The sequence below is a fragment of the Biomphalaria glabrata genome, chromosome 7, assembly GCF_947242115.1.
Source record: "Biomphalaria glabrata chromosome 7, xgBioGlab47.1, whole genome shotgun sequence".
Lineage (NCBI taxonomy): Eukaryota > Metazoa > Mollusca > Gastropoda > Planorbidae > Biomphalaria > Biomphalaria glabrata.
The window spans coordinates 13,374,500-13,400,788 of NC_074717.1; the positions used below are offsets into that span (position 1 = coordinate 13,374,500).

The 26,289-nt window shown below is 35.9% G+C and overlaps 1 protein-coding gene and 1 long non-coding RNA gene across 5 annotated transcripts in view; one reads left to right on the forward strand and one right to left on the reverse strand.

Annotated features, from left to right (window-relative positions):
* LOC106070569 (iroquois-class homeodomain protein IRX-6-like) overlaps positions 1-26,289 on the reverse strand; it is a 77,294-nt gene that overhangs the window by 47,919 nt on the left and 3,086 nt on the right. Inside the window, exons 2-3 of one of the 3 annotated variants that reach the window (XM_056036140.1) lie at positions 20,245-20,301; positions 14,713-15,147 (exon numbers count right to left, since the gene is read on the reverse strand). In XM_056036140.1, coding sequence (XP_055892115.1) covers positions 14,713-14,802 — 90 coding nt within the window. In that variant the 5' untranslated portion in view covers positions 14,803-15,147; positions 20,245-20,301. Of the gene's footprint in view, positions 1-14,712; positions 15,148-20,244; positions 20,511-26,289 lie in introns of all 3 variants that reach the window. The other 2 variants (XM_056036139.1, XM_056036138.1) reach the window with 2 other exon arrangements.
* Positions 1-26,289, forward strand: part of LOC129927376 (uncharacterized) — a 110,233-nt gene that overhangs the window by 39,949 nt on the left and 43,995 nt on the right. Inside the window, exon 1 of one of the 2 annotated variants that reach the window (XR_008778989.1) lies at positions 25,247-25,466. The exons of the other annotated variant lie outside the window; for it this stretch is intronic. This is a non-coding gene — a long non-coding RNA (uncharacterized LOC129927376). Of the gene's footprint in view, positions 1-25,246; positions 25,467-26,289 lie in introns of those variants that run through there. 2 annotated transcript variants of the gene reach the window in all.

Consider the following 26,289-nt stretch of genomic DNA (forward strand, 5'->3'; position numbering starts at 1 on the left):
TTTTGAGACATTTTAAACGAAAGAATATTTTATTTCAATTCAACAATGTAACAAATGTATGAATAGTTGACTACATAAAACACACGGAATTATTGATTCAAAACTAAAAAAAACAACAACTAATTTTTGTCAGCATTTTCAGAAATTGTTTCTTTTTTACCTTTTCTAGCTAAATTGGAAACTACGCAAACACACACGCACGCACTAGCACGTACTCACACACACGCACACACACACACACACACACCACGCACAGGTGTCCTGATTCACTGACTATTGTGTGTCATTTTATTCTATATCGGTCAGAGATCTAAAAAAAAAAAAAATAAGAAATGTAAAAAAATGAGGACCAAGATTTCGAGGTGACAAACATTTCAATTTTCTTGTCATCGTTTTTATGTCTCTATTTCGTTTTTATGTCTCTATTTCGTTTTTATGTCTCTATTTCGTTTTTATGTCTCTATTTCGTTTTATGTCTCTATTTCGTTTTTATGTCTCTATTTCGTTTTTATGTCTCTATTTCGTTTTTATGTCTCTATTTCGTTTTTATGTCTCTATTTCGTTTTTATGTCTCTATTTCGTTTTTATGTCTCTATTTCGTTTTTATGTCTCTATTTCGTTTTTATGTCTCTATTCGTTTTTATTTCTCTATTTCGTTTTTATTTCTCTATTATAGAATAGAATAGAGTAGAGTAGAATAGAATAGAATAGAATAGAATAGAATAGAGTAAAGTAGAATAGAATAGAATAGAGTAAAGTAGAGTAAAGTAGCGTAAAGTAGAATATTCTATTCTACTCTATTCTATTCTACTCTATTCTATTATATTCTATTCTACTTTACTCTATTCTATTCTACTTTACTCTATTCTATTCTACTCTATTCTACTCTATTCTATTCTACTTTACTCTATTCTATTCTATTCTACTTTACTCTATTCTATTCTATTCTACTTTACCCCGCCTCCCCCCCCCCCCCTTCGTCTCACTGAGAAAGACTCCTGGTTAAGTGAATGTCTAGATCTAGTACACCTTTTAAGATTCCAATGATAAGTATTTAGATCTAAGAGTAGTCTAGACTTAGAAGACGATGCCCACTATTTTCCTGAACATTATTAAACTCTTAAATCAATAAAGCCTTACTTTCGGAAATTCCCGAACGCGATAGTCCTTTCAAAACGTTGTTGAATCTAGACCTAGAATACCGGATATAGATATCTAGCCAAATTTAGATTAACTTAACTTTAAAAATGATAGAGTCAAATTAGAGGGTTGTTTTTTTTTTTGTGGCCAACGAGCTAGTAATTCTTTTCTCAGCGATAAACATCAATTGTTAAATTTGAAGAAAATCGTCGTTTTTTTAAATCAGCTGTCCAGGTTTCTGGATCCAGGGTCTTTGAAGGAGTGACTTTAATAGAGGTATTGTAAAAATAGTTTTTTTTCTTATGTCATGGCACTGTTAAAAATGCACTATAGGTATTGACAATTAAATATATTAATTAGATAATTAATTCAACTTTAAAACAAATAATTCAATAATTAGATAATTAATTGAACGATTAGACAGTTAATGTAACACTTAAACAAATAATTGAACCAGTAGGCATTTAATTAAATTATAAGACAATTAATTCGGCAATTATAACAGCTAATTAATAGACAATATTTTAAACTATAAGACAACTCAAAAATTATTTCATTTAATTGATCCATTGACCATAATTGAACATTTAGACAATTAATTGAAGTATACGTCAATTAATTAAGCTATACGAACATTTAAACAATCCATTAAACTCTTTATGATTAGGTGAACTATTAGACAATCTATTGAATTGTTGGACAATTAATCTGACACAAATTTTGTCTAATTAGAAAAAGTTCATTTGTGTTTTTTTTTTAAAGAGTTTATTGATTACAGATTGTATGAATGAATAAAAAAAGATAAAATTTTGAATTTTCTTTTTTTCTAAATTTTTCCATGGTTGTAACATGGTTGTTTGATCAAATAACAAAGAGAGTGTACAGGAAAGGACAGATAAAAAAAGACAGACAACGAGCAATAGAAAAAGAATGCCTTTTAAAAACAAGGCTTATCTAAAGGAAAGAACCGCTAATTACTACCATTTACAGAAAATTACAGGGCTTAGCTCCATTTCTGCTATTTTAACAAAATTAGTACTAAATGGTTAACTAATTGATTAATTTTTGAATTGATTCGTGTATTGTTATCGACTAGGAATAATTTTACAAAATTTCAACTTGACCCGAGAATGGGAAGTGGGAGAAAAAACGTGTCAAAACTTAATAAGGGGATTAAATCCATATGTAAGCTCACATCTCTAATTAAGTAGCGTTTATTCCTCTTGCTTCGAAAATGTGTTTACCCGTTCAGCCGACATATTCATATCTAATATAAAATACGGTGAAAACGGATTTACCCGATTTGTTAAAAAAAGTTTAGTTTTTTTTTTTTTTGGTTGGGGGGGGGTGGCTACCGGTTGTGGGTGGGACATGGGACATTAAAAATAGACTTCTTCTGTATTTATGTTTCTTGTTGTGTGTTTTGAACTGATCTGTTCTATTGTGTCAAAATGTCATGGTGTCCAGGTCAGCTTGTGTGTGTGTGTGTGTGTGTGTGTGTGTGTGTACTGTGTTATTGTGAACTGTTTTGTCATTCTTGTTCAATAAAGCCTAGCATCAAGACACGTCTTCCTGTAGTATTTTATTAGGTCACTACAAGACTACGGTCTCATCCGGTGATCTAAGGAACATTTATGCCAAGTTTTATCACGATTGATCAAAAGGTTTTGATTTCTATGCAGGACATACATACATACATACAACCGCCTTACTTTTAGCTTTATATATTAGATACTAGACTATGTGTCGTTTGTAATTCCTAGATATTGTCTGATAGAACAAATAAAAAGTGCTCTCTCTTTATTTTTTATTTAAATTCATCCGCTTCTTAAAAACGAACAAGAGGAGATCATCACTGTATTTGTAGAATGTAAAACTAACTTTAAAAAAAAAGTTTGAGTAATCCTTCTCATATTCACCCCGCCCCAAAGCTCCTCTGCTACCCCACTGGCCACCCGTCTATTATACTTAGTGGCTGGCTTCTCTTGTGCCAGAAATCAATACGCCCAGCCGAACTACCTGAAATAGCACTTAGCCATTTCCTCCTCCGCGCTTCCTCTCCGACCATTGGATATGAAATGTAGTGCCATTGCTTTATTGATATTTCTTTTCTGCTCTTAAAATTAAGCATCCCCCCACCCCTCGACAGAAGAACGAAAGAGGGAGATGAGTCGGAGGTGTTCAGTCTATGGAGAGAGGGGGTAGGGAGTGACTGTTAGAATCAAATAGAGGAGAAGGAGAATAAAGACCAGGCAAAAAGGGGAGTGATTTAAAGGAGGGAGGGGGGTGGAAGGAGGAGAGAGACTGCCGAGCGAGGGAAGTGAGCAGGGGAAGGCTACGGCTGAATCTTAAGTTAAGTGACTCTAGTGTGAGCAAATTATAGAAACCAATAGCGGCCTAATTGCTTATGTGATTTAATTAATTTTATTTCTCTTCTCCACCCCGCGCCCGCCCGACCAGCACCTTAACTTGAACCAAGTTTTTTTTTTTTTTTTGTACTCTGGCGTCCGAGTCAGATTTAATAGTGGACGTGCGCTTGTGTGCGTGTGTGTGTTTGTGTGTGTGTGTTTGTGTGACCTCCATGTTTTAATTGTTTCTATTCGTCAATAACTGTGTGAATTTTGTGAGATAGAGGTAGTGTTGGTTGAATTCTTTAAAACAGGTTGAATCTTAGATACACACACACACGCAGAACACACCTACACATATTCAAATTAATTCTATCGCACAAACGCACATCAAAACATATCCACCCTTTATTTATATCTTGTTAATTTAAGATTTTGAAAGGCAAAGAAGAAAATAATTTATAGAAAACATTTTGAGAAGTAAATTGAACTTTATTGTCTCTGACGAGTGGTTCTAATTTGTTTTTGTGTTACCAAACGTCTAGAGTAGAATAAGCTTTGATAAGCAACCTCGTTTTCATAACGAGGCTAGAATGAACCAAAAAAAAAAGGTGTTAGTGGTTTTTCATATCAGGTCTATTAAAGCTAGATCAGTGCATTCATCATTTTATCAATATCTCTCCTGCTACACTCTGCTATGGTGAAATCCAGACTTTATAAATCAAGAATTTGTCCTTTCAAGATACAATAGCAAACATGTATAAGTAACTCTAGCTCAATATGTTTTATAAACATAAATTGAAATCAAGTAGAAAACATTGGGAGATATAGATGTACTAGAAAAGGGGATACAAAAACTATGAGCTAGCATAAAACCAAAGAATAAAGCTTCTGGACCTGATGGTAGTCCAGCTAGATTACTCAAAGAACTAAGACACGAGCTAGCCCCAGTATTCAAAATACTCTTTCAGGCATTACTAAATCAGGGCAGGATACCTAGGCTCTGGAAAGAAGCTAACGTTCCCACCCCCCCCCCACCCTTTTTCATATTTAAAAAAGGAGAAAAATCTGATCCAAGTAGCTACAGACCAGTATCACTAACAAACATCACATGTAAAATCCTAGAACACATATTGTGTAGGAGCACCATTAACTACTTACAGAAACTCCATACCAACATGGCATCAGGAATATAAGTTATGTGAAACCCATCTAATAGGATTAATTGATGAATTTTCAAAGGGATGAGATAATAGTGAGCAAATAGATGCATTTCTATTAGACTTTTCTAAGGCATTCGACAAAGTTCGACACCTTACCCTGCTTATGTAACTAGAGTACTCTGTCTATGTTGGCTCATTAATTCAATGGATTCTGTTACATTACGTTAGTCAATACAATTGCTAACTTTGTGAAAAGAATATGAAGTTATCCATTGACAATAAAAGGCTGGTTCTGGATGTTTCCAACATCATTTCAACAAAAATCTCTTTCTCTTTACAACGGACACATAGTCTCAAAATGTTATTTATTATATAATAACTGTAAAGACTGATACGAGAAAGGGCAAAGTCTAATAATTGGCGCCCAAACAAGAACCGAGCAGAAGGGGAGTTAATCCCGAGGGACATTCAAGAGACAGCGGTCCCAAGGCAGCTTGCGGCACAAAGTGCTACATTCTTGAAGGAAATGCGTCTCTGCTGATACAACATTGTTTGGCTGATTTGTCTTTCCTTCGGACCTAACAGCTGGGTGGAAAATTGAGAAAACTGCAGCGAGGTCTACATCGTTAGGACCTTATCTAGTGTCCAGGTCCTCATCTCACTCAAAGCTTTCAATTAAAAAGGGAGAGAACACTAGAGCTTCTCCATAAATATAGCACAGCTGTTGAGTAGAAGAAAATCGATTCAGCTTTATGTCAGACATTTGTTAGTTTGTATATTTTAACTAGCAGTACAAACTGGCTACGCCCGATTTTTGTTCCCAGGCTTTATATTTTTATTATGGCCGAAATATCCCCTCTTTTTTTTTTTTTGAGCTTCTAATAATTGGGCCACATTTTAACGACCCCCTTAACATACCTTTTTAGCCCGTAAATTATTGAATCTATTACGATGAAATGAAACGATCCGCTCGCTTTTTATTTCCTTCTTTCATTCTCTTTCTTGGACCCACATTTTTGCTTAACTTTTTTTTTAGCATCCTCCGAATGATCGAGCCTTCAACAGACAGTTTTCAGATTTTGACTCTATATGTAGCATCTATAGTTAGTTTTCACCTATCTGTTGCATTCTTTACGCATAAAAAAAAGACTCCAGATCTATCTTTTTTAATGTTATTAGCATTGGTTTTATTTTTTATTTAGACTGCGTCTAAGAGGAAACGGAAATGACGTATGGCATATTAAAAATAAGTAGAAAAAAATTGCTTTAAAAATACAGAGGCTTTTGTGCTCTTAATTTTTGGCTTTTAATATAGACTGCGGCCAATAGGTGGGACATTCCGAAAATAAACTACAAAGGTTTGATAGAAAGACTAGCTTTATTTTTTTTTTGCGAATTACAGTGGTCAGGCTGCGAATCTGTTAAAATCGGTCTTAATAAGTGGTAAAAGGAAACTTGTGTACGAAATTTCAAGCGAATCCTAACGACAGTTTATGATATGTCTTAATCAATCTGTCAGCCAGTCTGACAGTCAGTGTTAACTTACAAATACATATTAGATTTAATAGTTTAACCATTTCCAAAATAAAACACATTTCCAGAATATACACAAAAAAAATGATGAAACACATTTTTATGTAACTTTTTCAAAACTATTTGGCATACGAGGTAAATATTGACTGGTGATAGAGAGAGGGTGGAGGTTTAGACTCTCTGGTGTGGATTAGCTGTCACTCGACGTAAGCCTCGGTTATTATGTTGTTTTTTAACTTTAAACCGAGAAATTTTCCTCTTGAGATTCCTCTTATCAGAAACTAGGCGAGCCTTGAATCACGTGGATAGTTTCCCGCTGCGTCAAAGCTTCTGAAATTTGGAAGCTGAAGAGAGATTGAGGAGTGGATGATGTCTGGAGAGAGAGAGAGAGAGAAAGGGAGAGAGAGAGAAATAGAGGGAGCTAAAAAAATATAAGGACAAGAAAATCCCATCTTACATCGATTTAAAAAATGGAAAATGTTTTGACTTGTTCTTTACATCGCATTTTTAAATTTCAAATTTGTTTTTTCTTAAGTAAATATCAAAATAGAAACTTTATTTCTTCAATAGATTAAAAAGAAAATGGAAAAGAAGATAAAAAGAAGATGACACTATTCAACAACAAGGGTTCATTTTGTTTCAAATACATTGCTGAAATCGAGTCTGTGTTCACACCATCAGAAGTCTTAAAGCTTACGCAGAAATATGAATTTTCACACAACTTTATCATTTATATCGTTAGTTATTAGTTATATGTTAATAGACAACCAGATCTAGACAGCTATAACATTCAACCAACTTCAAGAAGGTTAACACACAAAATAGCAACAACAGAATATGATGCATTTTGCAAGCGAAGAAGACTCAACAGAACATCGACCGGGGTACTGGCCAAGGCTGAGAGTACAAGTCGTAGCTGAGTAAGTTTATTAAGAGGTGTGTAGCCAAAAGAAGAGTGTAGCGAGTAGCGTGCTGAGACAATTTCTCAAAGATAGATAACGCCAGCTAATAACTATCTTTTCTATATTTTGGAAAACTGGTTAGACAGACATTTATTTTATTGATTTTTTTTAAAAAATAGCATTATCCTCAGTCTTGTGTGTTCCTTACAGATGTTGTAAGTTCCGCAGAGCTTTTTCCTGGCAAATCATCTTCATCCATTTATCTTTTTTTTCTGGTTCTTCCTTTGCCTTTTATCCAGACTCGAGTTTCTCTCTACATCCAAGTTAACTCCTTTCTTGGTATCTTTATTAACAATGTTACAAATCCATCTTCTCTTTTCTTTTCTACAAAGCTAATATCAACTCACTCTGTCTGTCTGTCTGTCTGTCTGTCTAGCAAAAATTTTTAAAATGTTATTGCTCCCTACGCATTCTCGGATCAATTTGAAACTTTAAACAGCTATTTATAGTACCTGACAAACCATAAACCCATTAAAAAAAAAAATTAATGGTAATGAATTATTTTTTATTGATATCGAAAAAAAGGAAATAACTGATAAATTATTAAGATATTTCGTTGTAAGTGTGGAGTTTTCCTTCTTAGATAAGTTTTTTTCTTTTTTTTTAAGTATATACATATTTTGCTTGTTTACAAAACTCAATTTAAGAAGAAAAAAAAAAACATGAACCAAAGTAGAGTAAGATCACGCTTGTATTCAACGTAACCCATACTTCATGTTTAGAATTGATCAGAGACTAGTGCAAGGTGGACTTGAATTCAACAGATGTCAAACATTTTTTATTGAGCTTTTGCCAATTTAAAAACATATTTATCTATTATCAAATCTCTGTATCTCCACGCGTTGACCCAAACGATACTCCAACAACTTATATTAACGGAGATGACCTCAACAGATAGAATCGGCTTGTGGTCAGCCCGTGTATCACACCAGAAAAGCTATGGTTAGCGGACCAGCCTCGACCTACTTTTGAAAACTATCTCAAACTTATATGACAATCATAAAGTATATGAGTCTTATATTGGCATTGGTATCTTGCTGAAGTTACACCTCACACTAATACAAACAGATTAAGACTGAGAGGTGGCGAGGGGTGGGGGGAGGGGCTCTCCGGCAACAACCGATCACTGACCCGATGTGACCTATAAAGGGCAATGTGTACGGGGTGAACTCGTCGCTGTCCATCAAAACTGTACACTTTATGTCAGTGTCAGCGCTTCCTGTCTCCAGATACTGTCTCTGGTAGGAAGTAACTACTCTGAAATGTCGCCATTTTGTTTCAACAGAATTTTTTATGCGCAATAAAAAATGGCGGCTAACGAGGCCAGTGGGTATTCAGAGGGCAGTAAGGTCGGGGAGAGGGGGAAAGGGCCGAATAGTTGTTTTGGAAAAACAAAAAGGGGGGGGGGTGTAAAGAGGGTAAATTTAGCGCCAAGAAAGGTCCAACTCTAGGATGTGGGCCACCTCCCAAGTAACTGAAAGGTTACCTGGTGCAGTTTTCTTGTGGGTCCCATGACGTACACCTCACTTGTTTCAGCTTTCTAACGCTGGTTTGACGAGGGTGTTATGTGGTCAGCACAAATACTATCAGCTAGGTTAGAATAAGAAAACATCTTACAATTTCTGAACAGAAAAAAAAATTTATTACCAAGTATCACGTGAATGTCAAAAGTGACCAATACGATCTGGTTCTTCCCTGGCTCTTGGAGAAATGATTACTAGAGTTGGGCACAGATATAACGGGGGGGGGGATGATAAAGTGGAGCCTGTTCTTAATTCTAATACTTTTATTTTTTATTTATTATTTCAATAAGTGATGTATTGTGCCTCTACACTGTTAGTATTTTGCAGGATAATTTATTCTATGATTGGAGTCCATGATATTTAATTTATTAATTAATTTTCTTAGGCAGATTTGAGTTTTTTTGTTTTTTTTTTAAGTTTCACTGATACCCGACTGCGCTTGGCTGAAGGGATATAATTATGTAATCCCATACTACACTGGTCTGCACTTATGCTACATTACTAATACACACAAAGATTTAAGCATGTGCAAGATTTGAACCCAAGCTGCTTGATGCGCAAGTTACACGTTGCATCAATGGGCTACAACACCATTTAGGTAAATTGATAAAAGAGAAGTAAATAGCTAAAACAAAAAGAAAGATCATCGCCATCAATTTTCTTGCTTAAACAATAAAAACATTTTAAAATACTTTACTAAACTAATAATTTAGTAAAATAATTGTGTAAAAAATGATGTAAAATTTTTTTTTATTTAATTTGTGACACCGTCAGCTGCTAGAAAGTATAATTTTTCTGATTCGGCCAAAGGGCATGGCATACTGGTGAGATTATTTACTTGTAAGTTCATTATGTGGAGATCTAGATCTAACGCCAGACCTATACTTCTGATTTAGAACTCTTAAGATCTAGTCTAGATCTACTTCTAGGTCTATAATCTAGATGCAATCTATATTAGATTTATGTAAAAAATATTTAAATCTAGATTTACGAAGAGCAAAATATTCCTATAACATTAATTTATTATACTCAAAAGTGGACTTTTTCACATTCGGAAATTTCCGAACGCGATAGTCCTTCTAAGGACGCAACAGTCTTTTCAAAACTGGATTTAGACCTAGATTTAGTCTCTAGCCAAATTTACATTTATTTATTTTTTACTTTGAAAAATTATTTCTGTCAAACTAGAGTTTTCTCCATGTGGCCAGCGCGCTAGTAATTCTTTTCTTAGCGATATACATCAACTGTTGAATTTCTAGGAAATTTCTAGAGCCGTTTTCGAGAATCGTGTCCACCCAAGTGGAAAGACTTGAATAGAGATATTGTAAAAAAAAAAGTAATTGTTCGAATTTTAGCTAATCGGGTGCATACACGTAATTATCCCACTTGGTTACAAATGATAAACTCTTCTAGGAGAAGACGTGTTCTTGACGTGCTACTAATCAATGAAAGAATAAATTATATCAAACCAATTATATAAATAATCTTTTGAGATGACTGGTTAATGCTAACATTAAACATCACCCAAGTAAAATATAAAAATGTTTTTTAACAAACCTTGATACAAAAGGAAGAACTTTACATTTACAACGACCTCTTAATAGTGTAAGATTTGTTTATTTTTTAGATTAAACTAAATTAATTAATTGCCAATATTTAATTAACGATTTGGTTAATTTTTTTTGATTGATTTGGATTCATGTTTTGTTAAGAACAATGACTAATTGTGCAAAGTTTCATTTAAGTCCGAGACTGGAAAGTGGGAGTAAAAACGTGCTAAAACTTTGTACCAAACAGACAAATAAGTGTCTGCTAATATAAACTGTGCAAAAAAAAATCATCCAATCGTCATGAGAGTACCAAGTACAACATGTAAGAACAACTGGTCATTGATTTTACAATGAAACATGACTACAGTTGAATCCTGTTCATTGGACCACCGGTAAATTGAACTAGCTGCTGACTCTTATCGATTCCTAAAATATCGAAACAAATGTTATTATACCGTCGATTCCGGTTAATTAGGTTTATTAGGACCAATACGACTGTGTCCCAATATGTCTGATTAACGGAATCCTACTGTATGTGGGTATGTACTCTGTTGATATGAGAGCAAGTACCATTCTCCATCAGCTGTTTGTTTCTTTCTGTATTTCAATGTATCCACATCGCTTTATAATAAAACACATACTTTCATCACAGACACAAGATGCAACAGAAAAGTGTCTCATCAACTGACTTCTATACATAACACTCTGGAATTATCTACAGTAACATACATTACTGGAACTGTTAAAGAGTTGATCTTATATACCCAAAGGCTGGATAAGTGCAAACATGATTCAACCAAGCTTCAGGCTTGATAAAGCTTTAATACAAATTTATTTCTAAGAGAATTTCATAACGAAACAATGTAACCAAGGTTTAATATTTGATATAATTCACCACGCTCTTGGAGCCTTTGACCATTAAGGATGACACAAAATGTGAAAGTGCATGCACTCAAATATAAGAAATTTACTTGACATTAAACTTGTAAGAATTGTGCTGCAAAAGGAAAAAGAAGTTTTAAAAAAGAATTGCGACACTTTGTCTAAATTTAGTTTTGTTAGAGAACATCTACTCGACTGTAAACCCCATCTATACCACTGGAGCACCAAGGTCATCTTGCCGAGACTATACCACTGGAGCACCAAGGTCATCTTGCCGAGACTATACCACTGGAGCACCAAGGTCATCTTGCCGAGACTATACCACTGGAGCACCAAGGTCATCTTGCCGAGACTATACCACTGGAGCACCAAGGTCATCTTGCCGAGACTATACCACTGGAGCACCAAGGTCATCTTGCCGAGACTATACCACTGGAGCACCAAGGTCATCTTGCCGAGACGAATCGTTATAGAAGGTCTGAACACAGACCGTCGACGTCACAACCTGTGGGCAGTTTAGACCAATAGCTCATTGCCACGTCACAGGTGAGTGTTCAGGCCTTCTAAAAAGATTGGTCTCGATCTTACTCATTCTCAAAGATTGATTGTAAAGAAATCAGAAGCAGCGTACACCATGATAAACATTGAGATAAAATACAGTCTGGGAATCGGTAAAACAAAATGGCGATCACCTTTATCTCATCGGACTACTTAAAAGAGTGTACATAGAAAGATGTGAGGAGGAATCTGTTAGGCAATTAAATAAACAGAATCAAAGCAACAAATCAGTCACTAAATTCCGATTTCCCACCACGGGGGAGGGGGATTTCAGTTCAGTGGGGGCGGGGGGGGGGGTTGAGCCTCAAACCCCCTCCCCCCCCGGCTACGCCCATGATATATATATATATATATATATATATATATATATATATTGTTGAATTTTTTGTTATTACTTTTGATAGATAGATAGATAGATAGATAGATAGATAGATAGATAGATAGATAGATAGATAGATAGATAGATAGATAGATAGATAGATAGAAAACAGTTGCTCGAGTCTGATTTCAAACTTAAGCCTACGCGATGGAATGCTGACTTGTTATACACTCAGCTATACAAGTAATTTAAAAAAAAAGGTTTTATGCTAGTTTAAACATTTTAACGACTTAATTCTCCACACTTTGCTTAAATCAGCTTAGTAGTAAGTTTATGGACCTCATTCACCAAACAACATTTAGCCACATGATTCTCTATCTCTTCTATACAAAATACGATCTAATTTTTAATACACAATGGCTATCACGTGACAGTTTTTTTTCGTTGTTTTATCAATATTATCACATGACTAAATGTTGTTTGTTTACAATTGGTGAATGAGGTCCATTAATGACGACTTATTGATTTACTAATAGTTTATTTTTTTAATTGATTCATGTGTTGTCATCGACATTGAATAAGTGTGCAAAATGAACTTGATTCAAGAATGGAAAGTTGGAGATATAAAGTGTACAATTTCTTCCAGGACAGACAGAGAGAGTGAGATGATATGACCTTTTGTTTTTAAAAAAAGGCATTAAAAAAAAAAAGATCACCTGCACTATTTAATGAACAAAGCCAATATTTATAGAAACTTAATATTGAAAATTACATACTAATGGACAAATATAAATAAATAAGAAGAAAAACTCCAAAATTCGAAAGTAAAGAATTAAATTTAGTCTGCTAGGATCTAGAAATAAAAAAAATGATATTATACCTAGAGTATTAAATTCGTAAATAATAAAAGAACAGGTATAGTCAAAGGTACAGGTATAGTCAATGGTACAGGTATAGTCAATGGTACAGGTATTTAGTAAACTATTATAAACATGCTTTCTTGGCTCAAGTTCAATAAACTTTCAACACCCCAAAGTACAAGTAGCTGTCTGCGTCACATCTTGTAATATTTTATAAAACCTCCGAGGCAGAAACAACTTCAAAATGATGACACCGGTGTGATTGGGAAGATGACAAGATTGTGGAGACGTGTTCTAATCAGACAATCACGTAATCATCTTCTTTTCCTGAAGTGACGTCTGTATTTTGTGAGGCGCTTCCGCGGTGTCTAATGTAGATAAGCCAAACAGAGGCAACACTCAACGAAATCCAATAACACCGGCGAAAGGCCGAACGATCAATATAAGTTTGTCAATGCTGATACTGAACAAGAAGTTTAAAAGCAATGAAGGGAACCATCGAATGTCCTCTAACTCGATACATTCATAAAAAGCTTCCTATCTCTAAGGCGTCCAAAAAACAAAAGAGGATGTCGGCATTTAGTGAATTATCTCGACATTCTACAATATATGTAATAATGTTTCAGTGGGCGCTCTCACAGGAAGTTATTTAATTTTGTTTCCTTTTAAGTACTCTACATCCAACAGAGACTTTGAAACAAGTTTTCAATAATAATAATGATTCAGTGTTTAAAGGACTGTTCACAAACATAATGTAGGTGCTTTTAATTCTTCTCTCTGAGTTTCAACATAAACATTTGTAGTACTTTGAGGACTTCATTTTCTTTGTCCTTTTTTTCGGTGCATGTATATAAGAAAAGTTTTCCTATCTTTCCACTCCCCTCCGCACCCCACCAACCACGCAAACTTAATGAATCTGTTAACAGTTCACCATATCAGTGTCTGTGCGTGTGTGTGGGTGTGTGTTAGACCACCTTCTTTTTTAGATTATGCCTAAATGTTTTATGCCTTCAGGGGAATTATTGACAATTTTCTCTCAGTGTGTGAAATCTGTTGATCAAAGGACAGGTGGGACAGTACGCCAGGTAGGACAGTAGGACAGGTAGATGGGAACAGATATTCACGAACTTTGACTTTACCGATATACAAATGTGACTTGACGGAAATACAAATTTGACTTGACTTTGTCGAAGAAAAAGATTTTCACAATTTGACTCATTGACTGAGATTCGTTGCACCTGAGCACACACACAGCCACACACATACAATACTACAATCAGAAGAGAAAGTAAAACTTTTTGCTGAGATGATGTCATGTTGGTTAATTCTTAGACTTTATACAACGTAATGGGTGTGTATCTGTGCGTGTGGTATATGTGTATGTGTGTGTGTTAGTACAAGTTACAATAACGTTACAGCAAGCACTTTAGTGGCTCGAATAGAAAGACGGTCAGACAGTAGGATAGAACATTAAATAGAACGATAGATATAGATAGATAGATAGATAGATAGATAGATAGATAGATAGATAGATAGATAGATAGATAGATAGATAGATAGATAGATAGATAGATAGATAGAAGGATAGACACACAGACACGCAGACAGACAGACAGACAGACAGACAGATAGATAGATAGATAGATAGATAGATAGATAGATAGATAGATAGATAGATAGATAGATAGATAGATAGATAGATAGATAGATAGATACATACATACATACATACATACATACATACATACATACATACATACATACATACATACATACATACAGACAGACAGACAGACAGACAGACATATAATACATAAATACCAAGATACCTAAATTGATACATCGATAAATACACAGATATCTCTAACACTTACCTGGGATGAGGTCAGTGGAGACCCAGAGCCCACATATGACGTATATCCATACTGGTGCGGCAGGGACATTGTTTCGCAAGAGACATTCATGTATAAAGCTCAGATGCCCATTGGTCAGTTGTCCACTTTATTATGTCCATCAGAAAAAAAAAACAGCAATTCTTTAGTTTATAACTTGGGTAATAGCAAACTAAGACCCGCAATGACTATCACGTAATCCATTCCGTTAGAAAACTAAAAACAAAACAACGTGTATGCTTGTCTTGTTGGCTCCAGACAATGTCTGTCCAATAGTACAATTCATCTCATGGAAGTAATGAGACGTTATCTCCCTTTGAAATAGTTGCACGCCCCTGAAGTTCTGCTTCTTGTGCAGTGAGTGTGCAGTGAGTGTGCAGTGCTGCTAGAACTGTTTCACCATTCCGTTAGTGGAGACTGGAAAAAAAAAAGAACACAAGAGATAGTCAAAGTGTGATTTGTCCAGTCCTAAGTAGTGACCCACAGTAAGTAGGTCATGAGTCGAGGTTTATCTCGATTTGTGTGTGTGCCTTTGTTTCGATTAGTCTTATCAGTAGAATTATTTAATTAGGAGAAACGTAATTGTACTATCTCTGACTTTCTCTCTCTCCCATCTCTCTCTCTCTCTCTCTCATCTCTTTCTCTCTCAATCTTTTTATCTCTCTCACAATCTGCTTCTGCTGTACATTTTGAGTTACACAAAATCCCAGTCTCTAGTATTTAGCCCCTGGTTATTCTCTTCTTGTTGTTTTTACTTGCCACTGGGTGAGAAGGTTCTCTTCCACACGAGAGGTTCATTTTATGCTGTTCTTTGTTTACAGTATCGTTGTAATGTTTTAATTTTATATTTACTTGACATTTCTTTTAAGGCAGGTAAAATACATTGGCGATAGAATACAATCTAAAGGAAATACAAAGACGTAAGTTTTTGCGAGGGGGAGACTCTGGTCACGAGGTGCATGCTGGTACTACAGAATGCGATCACAGGTTTTCATTCTAACCATTGCCATTACCCCTGGTAAGTGTTGAGGTAACTGGTGGACGAAGCTTCAAGGAAGGTAAAGGACGCTGTCCGCCATTACACGGGTTAATGGCTTCCGGCTCTAATCCACATTTTATCAATCAATCTTTTATACTATTTCCACTCCTCCCCCTTCCTCCAAGTTCCCCAAAATGTGCACTTATGTTACCCACACACACATATACACATACACACAGCTATTCACGTGCATTTATGGTCACAGTCCGTGACTTACCACACATTCAAAAAAAACCAACACATACTCACACGCACACACTGGTACACTCATTCAGAGAAACAATAGTCGCATTGTGTCTAACGAGAAATCGATATATTTTTTCCCGTCGATTCGCACTGCATGTGAGGTTAGGACGATACCTTCGTTCCCACGTCCTTGGGCTTGGGATCGTAATTGCCCATGGCTGTCCTCAGCACGTGTGACGCCGCCGTCAGTCCAAATGTAAGACACATTATATAAAGTCAAGGAATCAGCCATAAAGTCAAGGAATCAGCCATAAAGTCAAGGAATCAGCCATAAAGCTCTTTAGACATATGAAAGGCCCAAACACGATGGAATATTAGATAATTTTTGGTCCAAACAAATGTAAGTTCAGTCTGACTACAATTGTCAACATCAGCTTTACGAATATTACAATAACAATATAGAGGCAAACATAAACAAAATACAAAATGGGAAAACATTTTAAAAAAAGAGTAAAATTAATTGTCTATTTCTTGTTTGATAAGCCTGGACTAATGGAAAGGACTCAGAAAGAACAAATCATCAGTCTGTTAATTTTAATTAAACAAATATCTTCATTCCCACAAAAACGTTACTTAAAAATGATCTTAATAAAAGCTCTTTCCGGAAGCTCTTCAATTGGAAGGAAATAATTATAAAAGATCTATATTTCTAACAAGATCTTTCAGACTTCTAAGAGTTTTAATCCCAACATTTTCTTTCCAGGAACCCTCAACGTTTTTCTCTCTCTGCTGCTACCCAATGGGAAGATGGAGGTTCTCTATCTGTGGTCAGTGCTGTACAACTTGAAACTTATATTATGTTGTAGTATTAAAGTGATCATATGTATGGGGTCATTGGGGAACCATTGCTGACTTTGTTAAGATATAGTCCAACTTTCAGTCATATTGTTTTAAAATTCTACAATAAATTATCAGGTATTCAGCAAAGCTTGTAAGACTCACGAGTGACCTAAAAATGACCATCCTCACCGCGATTCGAGCTGTAGACTTGGAACGGAGGCGGCCGCTGCTACTCTTATACAATGTGATTTACATCCAGTAGTGGAGATGTTCATACATGACTCAGAAACTATAAATAGAAAGTGTTTGTGTTTGGTGCAACCGGTGTACAGAGTAAACTTGTTTAAAGGGAGAGGATACTCTCTTGTAGATGATACTCTCTTGTAGATGATACTCTCTTGTAGATGATACTCTCTTGTAGATGATACTCTCTTGTAGATGATACTCTCTTGTAGATGATACTCTCTTGTAGCACTTCACAATTACATTTTCTAAGCACTTCCGTGTTTGTGGCACAAAATAGTTTCATTTAATTATGAGAACTAGACATTCACTCTAAGACTTATTTAGAAACAAATGTCAAGTAACTAGCGGTAACCACGGAGATTTGATGCAAAGATCAACTGTTATAGCTTAATTCTTTGTTATTTAGATGGAAACTAGATTTTGTATAGGAAAATCCCAACCCTGACAAGGTTAGACTCCGACCTGCACTCTATAGCCAGATCAACCTGCTACGTTCTCCATACATAGTATTTACAGTTCTGTTCAGTTTCACGTTTCATTTCACGGTGGATGAGTGGGTTAACTTTCTAACTGAGGGTCATCGAGTTCGATTCCTGTTGAAGGCTGGGATTTATGAGTTACGAGATTGTTAGGATGTGTCCGAGTCACACAGCTCTGATGGGTACCTGATAGGGGAAAGTAAAGATGGTTGCTCTTTGTACTGGCAAAACACCACCCTCATTAGATGACGCCATTGAAAAGAAGTGTTATACAATTTGTGCTCTAAAGATCAGAACGTCTGAAAGGACACTCACAACATTACCCTGTATCTAATATTTTTTTTCTCCAAGATTTTCCAAATTGGACTTGAAAATTCCACAATTTAAAAAAAAAATAAGAAAGAAATAACGTGTAGAAACTTTTACCAGACAGACAGACAGAGTGAGCTGATGTAATGTTTGTAAAAAGGTATTGATTTTATTAGTTTTAGTCGAATATAATTGCTAGTGTCAGTTTCAATGTCTCTTAATGAAGTCATGATTTGAAAACAACTACCTTGACGTGTGAGATACATAAAATTATAATTAGGAATTGATTCTAGAATAAAAGTCAGAATTAAAGACTAAAAAAAAATGCAATCCCACTGTTCTTATTGTCTATCAATAATGGGACAATCTGTCAAAAATATTTTTTTCAGAGAAAGAAAACAAAAAAAAGTCTTCACTAACCTAAATATTCGCTTCTTAATTAAAACAGCAGTGTCTGTGTGTGTGTGTGTGTGTGAGTTGTTATTTGAAAGTGTTTTGTGTACTTTAAAGAGAGAAATGTTTGTTAAGGTGCAGACGGAGACATTTATGACAAGTTTCCCTCTCTCTAAGAGCTAGAAGAACCTGATGTGTACGTTATTACAGCGAGGACTCATTGAACAAAACAAACAACTCAAATCATCTGCAATCACGTGACAAAAATTATATTTTGTTTACCAATCGTATGTTTATTATAGACAGACCTAATGCATACTACAATATACAATTAGGCATATGGTTAAGGCAGTGACAGAGTGATTACTGGAGTATTTCTCTGGTGCTTGGTGAATGGAAGCCATTGTTAAGCTTTATAATGTGTTGTTGTTTTGTTAGACCAGAAGAACGTTGACCTCACTGGACAGTAGGAATCGATATCTCTAAAAATTTAAAATTTAAAATGTAAGAAAAAAACAACAAGGAAGCACATTGCATTATTTTGAATCAATCATGAAATTAATTGCCAATAGATCTGGATTAGAAAAAAAATTTAGTTATTTATTGTTTTTGTTTAGCGCTATATTTATGTTTATATGATCATGATCAGCGCGCAAAGCTCCAATCACTATTGTAGACCAGTCGGAGAATAGTTTTGTGTATACCTTTTCAAAAGCTATTTTTTTAAAAGTTGCTCGACGCTGAATTTAAACCTGAGGTCTCGAGTTTCCACTATGAAAGGCCGACTTTTTTGCCACTGAGCTATTCAAATATTTATAAAAATAGCAGGTTTTAAATGTATCTAATGTAAGTTTTACATTTTTCATCGAACGAGTTCATTCTTTAGACAAGACGTATCTCACCTTAGCCAAGTATTTTTTATGTATATGACAAAACTAATTAATTAAGACTAATTGATAAACTGACAGGTGAATTTTTTTATTGATTTATGTGTTGTCATCGACAATGAAGAATTGTGCAATGTTTCAACTTGATCCGAGAATGTGAAGTTGGAGAAATGTGTGTACACTATTCCATCCAGTCAGACAGAGAGAGTAAGTTGATATAAGCTTGTTAAAGAAAAAAATAACTATTTGAACTATGGTGCCCCACTACTAATACAATATTGCATTCTGAGTTAATGTCTTATACAAAAAACATCAGTATTGGGTTTGTCTATTATACAACAAGAGAGAGAGAGAGAGAGAGAGAAAGAGAGAATAAAAAGAAAAAGACAACTTCATAACAGCATTATTATATAAATAGAGAAATACAGAGAGACAGAGAGTGAGAGAGAGAGAGAAAGAGAGGGAGATTGAAAAAAAGAGAGAGACAAAGAGAGATAGAAAAAGAGAGAGACAGATAGAGAGAGAGAGACAAAGATAGAATGCAAGAGATATAGAAAATGGTAAGGAAAGAGAAGGCAAAGGTGAAAAAGAAAGAAACAGCGAGAGAGAGAGAGAGAGAGAGAAAGAAAATAACAGGGAATGAGAGAGTGATACAGAAAGATAGAAATGGGTGAAGCAAAAATTAAATAAGAGAGCGAAAGAGAGAGAACAGACAGAAGTGAAAGAGAACAGAGAGAGAGAGAGCAGTCAGAGAACAGAGAGGAGAGAGAGAGAACAGAGAGAGAGAGAACAGAGAGAGAGAGAGAGCAGTCAGAGAACAGAGAGGAGAGAGAGAGAGAGAGAGAGAGAACAGAGAGAGAGCTAGAGAGAACAGAGAGAGAGAGAGAATGAAGTAAAAAAATTCATAGAATGTTACTTAGAATGTAGATACATATTTTCATTTTTTTTTAGTTAATAAAAATAACCAAACCCATAACAATTAAAACACTTGTTAATACCTACATTGCTTGAGAACAATTGCCCTCTAGTGTATCTTTATATCAATATTTTCAATCCAATTATATCCAAACATGCTACGAATAAATTATAGTTGATTAGGCTACTTCTTAAAATAAAGAAAACATAAAAAACTTACCAAACTTTAAAAAAAAAACTTATTATTCCATCTGCCATATAATCCACTTCCAAGTTTCTAGAATCAAAAGTAAAGAATGCACTACACACTGTTATATTGTTCGTTCAGACTTTTTAAATATCACAGGTAAGAATGTATAATCACAGGGGAAAAAATGGCTTCTTTATGGAACACTTTGGGATTTCCCCAGCAGTCGCCATCTATATCCACCTAACCCTAAAGTCTAAAACTCATATATCAACGAAAAAACAGGGTTCCAACTTTTCCTTAAAATGAAAGCAATAAATAAAAATAAAATTGCAGACGACTGCTTTCTTTCAAAGAAAAATTCGAAAGGAAAAAAAAAAGGTTCCCGTGAAAGCGAGGAAAGAAAATTTGGCGCCAATAGTACATGAAAATCTGCCACTCGAAAAATATTCGTCTGCAAACAAACACACTCTGAAAGTAGGGCCACTTACCTTCATTAAAGGCACCCCATTCACTCCCCATCCCCTGGGGGATTCCTACCCCTTCCCCAGCAATGTCTACCCCATCCCCAAGCTTCCTGTCCAGGACAGCGCCATCAAGACTTTAAATCAACTGCCTGAGTTGGTGGAACAATAACACAAATCGATCCATCCTGCCATTTTCTACTGGAATTGTTTCGTTTCTTGTTTTTTTAGTCTGATTATGTTTTTTTTATTAACTGCACTAGTTCTTCCCTTCACAATTGTGTGTTTTCAATTTGTATAAATCGCTGCCATTGTTTACAGAATTCTTCAATCTAGCATGTTTAGGATAATAGTCAGTTTAGTGTATTATTTGCTATTGAGCATTTAGTCATAGTCACGGTTAGTCAGGGTACACATGAGGCTATTCATAGTCGCGGTTAGTCTGGGTACACGTGAGGCTTGTAATAGTCGCGGTTAGTCAGGGTACACATGAGGCTAGTCATAGTCGCGGTTAGTCAGGGTACACATGAGGCTAGTCATAGTCGCGGTTAGTCAGGGGAGGCTATTCATAATCGCGGTTAGTCAGGGTACACATGAAGCTAGTCATAGTCGTGGTTAGTCAGGGTACACAAGAGGCTAGTCATAGTCACGGTTAGTCAGGGTACACATGAGGCTAGTCATAGTCGCGGTTAGTCAGGGGAGGCTATTCATAGTCGCGGTTAGTCAGGGTACACATGAAGCTAGTCATAGTCGCGGTTAGTCAGGGGAGGGTATTCATAGTCACGGTTAGTCAGGGTACACATGAAGCTAGTTATAGTCGCGGTTAGTCAGGGGAGGCTATTCATAGTCACGGTTAGTCAGGATACACATGAAGCTAGTCATAGTCGAGGTTAGTCAGGGTACACAAGAGGCTAGTCATAGTCGCGGTTAGTCAGGGGAGGCTATTTATAGTCGCGTTTAGTCAGGGTACACATGAAGCTAGTCATAGTCGCGGTTAGTCAGGGGAGGGTATTCATAGTCACGGTTAGTCAGGGTACACATGAAGCTAGTTATAGTCGCGGTTAGTCAGGGGAGGCTATTCATAGTCACGGTTAGTCAGGATACACATGAAGCTAGTCATAGTCGAGGTTAGTCAGGGTACACAAGAGGCTAGTCATAGTCGCGGTTAGTCAGGGGAGGCTATTCATAGTCGCGGTTAGTCAGGGTACACATGAAGCTAGTCATAGTCGCGGTTAGTCAGGGTACACATGAAGCTAGTCATAGTCGTGGTTAGTCAGGGTACACAAGAGGCTAGTCATAGTCATGGTTAGTTAGGGTACACATGAGGCTATTCATAGTCGCGGTTAGTCTGGGTACACGTGAGGCTTGTAATAGTCGCGGTTAGTCAGGGTACACAAGAGGCTAGTCATAGTCACGGTTAGTCAGGGTACACATGAAGCTAGTCATAGTCGCGGTTAGTCAGGGTACACAAGAGGCTAGTCATAGTCGCGGTTAGTCAGGGGAGGCTATTCATAGTCGCGGTTACTCAGGGTAGACATGAAGCTAGTCATAGTCGCGGTTAGTCAGGGGAGGCTATTCATAGTCACGGTTAGTCAGGGTACACATGAAGCTAGTCATAGTCTCGGTTAGTCAGGGGAGGCTATTCATAGTCACGGTTAGTCAGGGTACAAATGAAGCTAGTCATAGTCGCGGTTAGTCAGGGGAGGCTATTCATAGTCGCGGTTAGTCAGGGTACACATGAAGCTAGTCATAGTCGCGGTTAGTCAGGGTACACATGAAGCTAGTCATAGTCGCGGTTAGTCAGGGTATACATGAGGCTAGTCATAGTCGCGGTTAGTCAGGGTACACATGAAGCTAGTCATAGTCGCGGTTAGTCAGGGTACACATGAAGCTAGTCATAGTTGCGGTTAGTCAGGGTACACATGAGGCTAGTCATAGTCGCGGTTAGTCAGGGTACACAAGAGACTATAGGTCCAAGCGTTCAATGGGAGGTAGAGGGGACTCAGAAAGCTGATCCTCGCACCCACCTCCAAATATATTTTACCCTATCCTAGATATTTGTATGCAGCCCTTTAAACTTGACATGTTGGTCCAGTCATCAAAAAGTATGTTTCTAGGTCTACAACAAAATTTTAGTGCGAGTTTCACATCTCCTAAAGCGATATATCTTTAGCCATTTTACATTGGAACTGATTATGTAAATTTTATTTGTTGATGATCTCAAATTTATTTCTGTTTGTTTTATTCTTTTACCTCAAAAAAAAAAACAAAAAAAAAAATCTTTTGTTTTTGAATGGAATTTCATTTTCACAAAGCTTATATCAACACACTCTGTGTGGTAAAAAGTTTGTACACGTTATTTCTCCCACACCCAATCTCGGAGGAAGCTGAAATATAGCACAATTATTTTTGTTTACCTGACAACACAAGAATCAATTTAAAAAACTTCTATCGGTAATTAATTTTTTTGTTTGCTATCGAACAAGGAAAAGAAATTGTACTTGACTGATGTGGTGGAATAAGTTGAATAAGTCCACTTTAAACTTTGCTTTTAAGTCTGAAGCTAACAATTGATAGCTATAAAAACCTATTATTTTCATAAGCAATTCTCAGGTACAGTGGTCATTGTGTTGACTAGAGGAGGCTTGAGCCTTCGAGTTCGAAGCCAGGTCGCTCAATAATTTTTTTTTTAATAAATGTATGTAAAAAGCGATCACGGCAATATTTACCCAGGTGCCCCATTGAATCTCCCTACGCCTCTTTCCTTACTGGTTCAGACAAGTGATAGGATCATAGCGTATTGAGAAAGCTAAAAGAATGAAATTGCTCTAAAGAAAAACAAGTGGTAAAAATATTTCAACTTATTATTATTTATTATTGTTAGTCTAGATCTATAATAATCTTTATAGTTCGTCCATCGTGGTTCGATAATGATCACTTTTGTCATCCAGGGGGATGAGGGCTTTGCACTGGGGTTTCATAATGTAGCTGGTGAGACCTTTGTGAGCCCGGAATGTTTGGCTGAACACTGGGCAGGTTATTCCAGGTGGAGCTAGTGTCGTTTGACTTGCTTTTCTTCTCTGGCGCTTTTCTTCTGCCAGCGTTCTCTTTTCCTCAGCAACCTGTTACGCCAGTTTTCACAGCGCGACACCATGATGCTCTGTCATGTGCCTCTGTCTCCTAGGTGGCTGGGTCTGTGTTGAATGCTTTCAGAGAAGCTTTGAGGGTATTACAATTTTAATTACATGACTGATCCAAACTAATTGATACAATTAAGCGTAATAAAAGCCTCTTTTTTTTGTTATAAACTCAATGTCGCTAAGACCTAAAATATAAACCAAAATAAACACTTCTCAAATTTACGAGCCAAAACTAACTTGATAGCTAACACAATATTAAGACCGGTACAGTTACTCTTCCTCTACCCCTCTCCAAGATAATTAATTTAAAAAAAATTAAATAACACTGTGGATGAATTTAAACAAATACAAATAATTAGGTCTATTCAAAAGTTGGCTTCATGGTCGTGCAGTATGCGCGCTGGACTGTCATTGAGTCGTCTCGTTGGTCCCGGGTTCATACCCTGCCCGCTGAGATCCCGTCGTCCTGCGGGAGGTTTGGTCTAGAATGTCATTTGTCTTCAAATCTGTAGGAGCATCCGAAACATAGAAAATATTTTACAAACATTTTTTCTAAACCTTCCATGTTTGAAACTCACACACACACACACACACACACACGCACACACTCACTTGTCCTCTCAAAATTAATGCGCACCTAAAATCTGAATTCTAGATTACTTTGTGAGGGGGGGGGGGGGCTACAATATTTCCGAATATTAATTGTAGTTTTAAAGATTTCTGTTTGTTTGTTTCTTTTATTCCTAAGTTATAGATCATACTATACTCCTCCCCCACCAAAACAATAAAAATTAAAAAATGAGAAGATTTTATTTAGACGTTTTGGATGGTATTGCTCTAGCACTGCAGCTTCAAGAGATTTGGTCCATTGACCGATACTCTTATGTCGTGGGAGTCTTAATATATGTCTCTGCCTTGAGATAATTTTGTGTTGAGATAGGTCACTGACCTGAGGTAAATCTGTCTTGAGATAAGTCAATAAGTCTTAAGTCTTGAGATGTCTGTCTTGACATAAATATAAAAATCAATAAGTCTCTGCCTTGAGATAACTCTCTGTCTTGTAATAAGTCGATAACTCTCTGTTTCGAGATATTGCTTGCGAAAAGAAAAATTGTCTAGTTCAATCTAGACCTATTGGATTATTTTTTTGAAAGGATCCTGATGATCTTTTACTTACTTCATTCCTGTTTCATAAGTTTTGTAATTGTCTTTATTCAAAATATCAATAACCATTTCTTCAATTTAAAAAAAAAGTTTATTTTTATCTTAAGAAATTTTGGTACAAAGGCCGAAACCACAGCATACATAAGAAAAGGAATGGTTTAATTTTCTAGGCGTGTCCAAACTGAAAAGTAACCCTGATGACCCTGGCTTGTTCTTAGACGGCACACTATTAAGAAAGAGTCGTAGCGCAGTGTAGCTTATGTCCCTAGGGTTATCGTTCTTTTCAAGATTCAATTAATATTAGTCTGTTACATCAGGCTGCGGATGTCCGTTAACTATCACTCAAACTAGGCTCTGATAAACTAAGTGATTTGGTTACAAGCAGCGTTTCACTATTTGTTTTACATATATACTTATACTAAATACATTTTAGTGCTGTTTTTAAATAGTGTACCGGTTTAGAAAAAACAAGTTTGGATTACATAGTGTACGCTATACTATACGCACTGTACACGTAATTATTTTCCTTTATAAAGACCAACTTATGTGTGTAAATAGTTTGTTAGTTTGTGATTATTTTGAATATCTTTCTTTTAAAATCGAGAGACATATAAAGATGATATTATCTCATTAAATAAAATGTCTTTTTTTTAAATTAAGTACTTTTAGTTAATTCAAACAATCATCTACCATTCTAAGACAACGTTGAAAACAATATATGTAGCATTATATTTGCAAACATATAGTTCTGTATAGAGAGGCAGACTGGCTATATGTGCATTCGGGCAAATGGCCGGTAGGGCCACCCAGAATGCCACTATAGAACGTATTAAATTATAAAAAGTTTTATAATATCCTATTGTAAAGGGGGCCATCTGAGCGTTGTGTTTAAAAAACACTGTATACAGACTCCACAGTGTAATGTTAATTTAATATAACACATTTTCCGAAATAATATATACCGCGGTAATAGTCTGCATCGGTAGACATTGTTACTAGTAGGCCTCATCCTTTTTAGGGCCATATTTTTTTTTTATTAAAAAGCAACATAAGGCCTACTATATTTCTTCAAAAGTTGTATGCATGCGTTCAGTTATCGATACATTATCAAACTTAACAGAATCATTTTGAGGACAGGTAGACCTAGAAACGGATGTCCATCATAGGATATACAATTAAAGGGCCGGATGGTATAGAAATGCACGGGCCGATTTTAACACCCAGTCCACACCTGAGTATAATCCATAAACAAAATGTGTACAGGGGTCCGCAGTAATGAATATCATTAAAGCAGGTTGAGACTATAATTT